Source organism: Orycteropus afer, unplaced genomic scaffold, assembly GCF_000298275.1.
Source record: "Orycteropus afer afer isolate SDZICR_OR568_19922 unplaced genomic scaffold, OryAfe1.0 scaffold00018, whole genome shotgun sequence".
Lineage (NCBI taxonomy): Eukaryota > Metazoa > Chordata > Mammalia > Tubulidentata > Orycteropodidae > Orycteropus > Orycteropus afer.
The window spans coordinates 20,386,390-20,392,362 of NW_006921605.1; the positions used below are offsets into that span (position 1 = coordinate 20,386,390).

At 39.6% G+C, this 5,973-nt stretch overlaps 1 protein-coding gene across 1 annotated transcript in view; it reads right to left on the reverse strand.

Annotated features, from left to right (window-relative positions):
- EFCAB3 (EF-hand calcium binding domain 3) overlaps window positions 1–4,452 on the reverse strand; it is a 31,839-nt gene extending 27,387 nt beyond the window's left edge. The window contains exons 1-2 of the mRNA XM_007959752.1: window positions 4,370–4,452; window positions 580–656 (exon numbers count right to left, since the gene is read on the reverse strand). Coding sequence (XP_007957943.1) covers window positions 580–656; window positions 4,370–4,443 — 151 coding nt within the window. The 5' untranslated portion in view covers window positions 4,444–4,452. The remainder of the gene's footprint in view (window positions 1–579; window positions 657–4,369) is intronic.
- Window positions 4,453–5,973: the final 1,521 nt, after the last annotated feature.

The window sequence follows — 5,973 nt, forward strand, 5'->3', positions numbered from 1 at the left end:
ATGGGACAGTTACACTCTGTCTTTACTATAGGGTCACTATGAGCTGGAATCAACTGGATGGCAGTGGGCAGACTCAGAGAAGAGGAATCAGCTGAGCCCACTGAGAGTTCTGAACTACAGACTGACAGGTAAATAATTTTTTTGTCATTTTAAGCCGCAAAGTTTGCAGTAATATGTTACAGCAGATACAGAAAACTAATCTATCAAAGTCAGACTCAAATTATTTATGTTTGCATATTTTATTCAGACCCACAATTTTCCAAAGAAATACTCACAACACTAACTGGAGCCAAAATTAAACATATGTATTTTCTAAAATTAGTGAATGAGGAAAGAAACTCATGATAAAGTATATTCCAGATGGTAACAGAATAAAACATATTTCACATTACATTCAAGGGTCAGCATTTCTATGAGTAAGAGAGTGCTCAATCCTAGAGTGAGAATGATACCTGCTCTATAATTAGGTGACAGGTTATTTAATAAAAAGTAGCCTTGATGAAAGTCTAGAGCATTTTGTAGTGTCAGAAAGTAAGAAAGTACTCAAATAGCATTGGTTTTGGTTATGAGTCTCATTACCTTCCGTTTGTGAAGTGCTCAACTTCTTTTCTTTGTGCTGTATTTGGTTTTGGAGAAATTCGGGTGAATCTTTATCCCTGATAGAGGCATGAAGAGAGTCAGTACATATATGAAACCAGCAAATATATTTCATTGACTGGAATATATAAAAATATATGTAGACACACACTAAGGCATCTGTCACTGTCACTTGCTAATAGCTACAGGATGGACAGTGAGAAGATGTTGGCTACTGAGGTCAACCCTCTATGTGTCCATCACCCTTACTCTTTTTTCAAAAAACAAGTCATCTGATTCCATCATTTTCTAAAAGAGACTCAGAGGGATTAAACAATTTGTGCCAGGTCAGAGGATGGTAAGTGGAAGACCTAGGATTCAAACCCAGATTTGTCTGACTCCAAAGTTCAAGTCTTTAAGTCTTATATTAGTCCTTTTGTTAGAAAAATAAGTTGTTTAAAATTTCTAAATAGTATAAATAATGGGTGGCGAATATCCTTACAGAGAAGCCTCTGTATCCATGATTATTTTAAGATTTAAAAATATATATTGCCAAACTGTATTTCTACCAGCATAAAGGAGAAGGGGTGGGGGAGAATGGAAAGAGAAGGAGAAAAAGGAGGGAGAGAGAGGCAAGAGAGAAGGAGACTGAGAGGGAGGGTGGAGGGGGAAGAGTGAGGATGGAAAAGAAGGAACTGTGGAAAGTTTGCAATTGTGGGTAACCTTTCATTTCCTCAAGAAAATAAAATCTCAAAAAAACTGGGAAAATATTAATACTTTGGGGATACTTTATATAGATTTGCAGTAATTCATTAGTTTGTTGTTGTTGATTATTGAGTGGAGTCCAGCTCACGCGACCCCATGCGTGCAGAGTGTAACTGTGTCACAGGGTTTTCATGGCTGGGCCTTTCAAAAACAGATCACCAGGCCTGTCTTCTGCTGTATCTCTGGGTGGGTTCCAGTTAGTAGTTGAGTGCCTCACCGTTTGTACCACATAAAAATGAATCGTAATGTGGTAATTGAAAAGTAAACTATGTAAAAAATAATCAAAATTTTATTAATTTACGTAAAATGCCTTCAGTTTTGATACTAGTAGAACTAAAAGTTCTACTAAACTAAAAGGCATAAAAAATATGCCTTCTCTTGGTTTTTGTGGTTTTACAAGCAGTTAAAAAATTGAAACTAGAAGTATTGAGCATTGTAGTAATACAAAACAGTATTAAAGTTTATGAATTTAGTATCATCTACAGTATCTACTAGACTCAAACTCATTTTCAAACAGGGATTTTGGGAAAAAAAGAGGTGATAAGCTCACAAAATGCATTGTTCTCAACACTTTCAATATAGAATTTTAACTAATCAGTCTTGTTTTCTCAGCTTTTACTAACATTATTCTGGCGTTTCCTTTTTATCACCTATTTGACCTTATGAAAACTTAAGTTTTTCCTCACTCAGGTTATTTTATATTAGCTGTATTTCTAGATATAAACAAACTTCTTTGGCATGATGTAAAAGATGCAGCAGATGGACAAACAGGAGGTTTTCCAGAAGCAAGAGGGAACAGGCAGCATGAAGCCTTCATTAGCTACATTAAAAGAAGGATACTACTTACAGAAGTTCAAACCTTATTCTGGGTTGAACACTGGAAAAAGTCTTAATTCTCCAGTATTTCAAAGGATTGAGAACCTGCAGTGTAGTAAATTACTTGGTATGGGTTTTCTACCATAAGTCTTTATAAACTCCGTAGTGGAATTTGCCATGAGCAACTGAGGAGCTCCTGATTGTTAAAGTTATCCATCTGGGGTATTTCTGTTGAGAGTGGCACAAAGCAATGTTCTGGGAAATTCACTCTCTCTCAGGTGTTTAGAATTCTGATGTTATGATAGGTTAGTCTGGCCACTCTGCCAGGCTCAAAAGGAGCCCTCCTAGAGGCAGAAGGGGTCTCTCTGACTGCTGGCTGAGGAAGATGTGCTGCTGAGAGAAATGTGCTCCTGGGAGACATGTGCTGCTGAGAAAGAGACACTGAGAGACATGTGCTGCTGGAAAAGAGACTGAGAGAGACTGTTGGCTGAGAGATGGTGGGCTGAGAGAGACTGAGCACTGTTCCTGAACTTGAATTGTAGCCTGGTGCTTCCCTAATAAACCCCATAATCTGTGAGTTCTGTGTGGCCACTGTAGTGAATTATCGAACCCAACAGAGAGGTGGTGGGTGCTGCGGGAGGAACAGTTGGTGTCAGGATTAGTGAAAGGGCTGGAGGGAGGCAGCATGTCTGGCCTCACAGGAATAGGCCTTGGGTGATGGTGATTCTGTCTTCCTCTTGTGGGGTTAGAGGAGGTCGGAAGATGCAGCCTCCTGGCCCCTTTGGCAGAACCTTAGACTTGGAATGAACCCAGATCAGCCTCTCATCTAATGTAGGATTTCTCTATTCCTGTGCTATTATCTAGTCTTCGCTTGACTTCTTTCAATGATAAAGAACTCACTGCTTCAACAGATAGCTTGTGAAATGCCTGTATTTACATATTCACAGTAATTACTTTATGTGTAATAAACTACTACTGGGAATTAAAAAAAAAGACAGCTGGTAATACAGGGAAAGGGAACAATGGACTCAAAGGATCTAGCTGCTAGAAGGGTATCTTGCCTTCTTCCTTCTAAAGTTTGTAATGTACTCTTTTAGCAGAGGCATAGTCAAGGACACTAGGAGAATACTCTCAAAGTGGTAAAGAAAATACTGTGAATAATTGTAGGAGAGGAGAGAGGCTTTTCTTCCTATGATCTGATAAAGACTGGGGTCTCATTCTCAGTCATTAGTCACTGTTTACCGGAATTTGTTGTTAGCAAACTGAGAAAAACCCATGGTTAATGTCATAGGCAAACCTTCGTTCCCAATTTTAGTCCAGGGTCAGTAATGGCCAAGGTACATGATTTCATCTTACTAGCCATATTTGAGCTATCTAACCCTTCTCTATACTCTGACTTATTTAGGATATAAACCTTCCTGATCTAAATGTTGTTCTTAGGTGCCGTCGAGTTGGTTCTGACTCATAGCGACCCTGTGCACAACAACAAAACGCTGCCCGGTCCTGCGCCAGCCTCATGTCCTTGCTCTGCTTGAGCCCACTGTTGCAGCCACTGTGTCAGCCCATCTCATTGGGCGTCTGCTCCTGTTTCGCTGACCCTCTACTTTACCAAGTAGGATATCCTTCTCTGGGGAGTGGTAATTTCTTACAACATGACCAAAGTACAAGAGACAAAGTCTGGCCATTCTTGCTTCAAAGGAGCAGTCCAGCTGTACTGAATTTATTTGTTCTTCTAGCACTCAATGGGACATTCGATATTCTTTGCCAACACCACAATTCAAACGCATCAATTCTACTGTAGTCTTCATTATTCGTTGTCCAGCTCTCACATGCATGTAAGGCTATTGAAAATACCACGGCTTGGGTCAGGTGCACTTTAGTCTTCAAAATGACATCTTTGCTCTTTAACACTAAAGATCTAAATGCCTTCTCCCTTAAAATGACACTCAAAATATCTCAGTTTATAATTGACAACTTCCTTGTGCATTCTGTGCCCTAACAAAAGATAACCTTTCACTTGGTAGAACAGGAAGGAGAACCTTGTTTCTTCCAAAAATAGGTATATACAATTTTATAAAAATCTTGATCTTTAATTGATAAGTATTTTATAACTAAACTTATCACAGAATAGATATTTGAAGAGTAGATATTCATCATTCTCATAATTTATTATCTCCATGTATTTATTACCTTAATACATTTCATTTCCTACCTCTTGCCATGTGAGATGGGTACTTTTGTTAGAGGATTCAGCTTAACTTTTGATTTAATGTGAGAAGCTGCCATGTGGCCAGTGATTTGGTCTGTAATTCAGAAGATACAATTAAGGATTAAATAGGATTAAATAAACTTCATTCGCAGATTAATTTCTCTATGTTCTTTTACAACTTGCTCAGCACAAAATTCTCAAGTCCAGAGCCTTTAGCAGTGGAAGGCATATGTGCAGATTTAAGTGAAGGTATACACAGAGTTTGAAGACCGTGGGAAAGGGCCCCGTTGTTTTTCTCAAATCTCTAAGCAAAATTTGTTGTCATTGCTCCCTTCAAATAGTCACTTTGATTCTATATAAAATGTTATAGCATTTCCCAAATACGTATGCACTTTGGGCACCTGCCCAGTAGTAAGCAGACTTCCCCATGGTTTCCTTCTTGGAGGCCCATCCCTGCCCTGTCAGTTCTTGTAAACCCACTATCTTTTTCTTTTTTTCTAAAGTATGGGAGTAGAATTAATACAATGCCATTTCACTATTCTAGACCCTCTTGGATGGACTCTTTGACCACTATGGCCTCCCTATTCCTCCTTTTCTACTTCTAGTTTGAATAACAGGGCCTATGGAGCAATAAGTGAGCCCTAGTGGTGCAGTGGTTAAAGCATTCAGCTGCTAATCAAAGGTCAGTGATTGTAACCCACCAGCCACCCCAAGGAAGAAAGCTATGACAGTCTGCTTCCGTAAAGATTACAGCCTTAGAAACCTTATAATGCACGCACTGCCGTGGAGTCAGATCCAACTCATAGCAACCCCTCCTTGAGTTTCTGAGGCGTTATCACTATGGAAGTAGATTGCCTAACCTTCCTTCCAAGGAGTGGCTGGTGGGTTTGAACCACCATCCTTCTTGTTAGCAGTCAAATGCCTTAGGCACTATACCACCAGAGCTCCTTAGAAACCCTATGGGGCAGTTTTACTCTGTCCTGTAGGATTGCTATGACTTGGAATTGACTCCATGGCAGTGGGTTTTGATTTTTTGTTTTTGGATGGACCAATAACTTCTCCCTTAGGATGTAAGACTGCAACATGCAGATTTTGGGTTTGTCAGTCCCTGCAACCCCACAAGCCAGCAGAGGTCTTCAGCCTGTCACCTGACCCACAGATTTGGGCCTTGCCAGCCCCTATAACTGCATGAGCCATTTTCTTGAAGCAAGTCTCTCTATATTTATGTCTATGGTTCACTGGGTTTGCTCTTCTAGAGAACCCACAGATAAACTATCTTACCTCTCCAATTATCTTCCAAAATAAAGAATGCATTAGGTGGCTTGGTGACAAAACAAAATGAAACTAGATTGCTGACTAGGAATAACTGATAATCAGATTCTATTCAACCGTGAATTAAAATGTCTCTGAATGTTTGAATAGAATTTGATAAACTTTCCTACATCTTCACCTGAGAGCTTGGAAAGCAATTGTTGCTGACCAACTCAAATCACATGTACTAAAAATCTGGAAACCTACCACGGAGCCAGGAACTCTGGAGAGCCTCAACAACTTAGGCACTTGAAATGTGCTGTCGGATCACCCTCGTGGCTCAGAATAATCCTTAG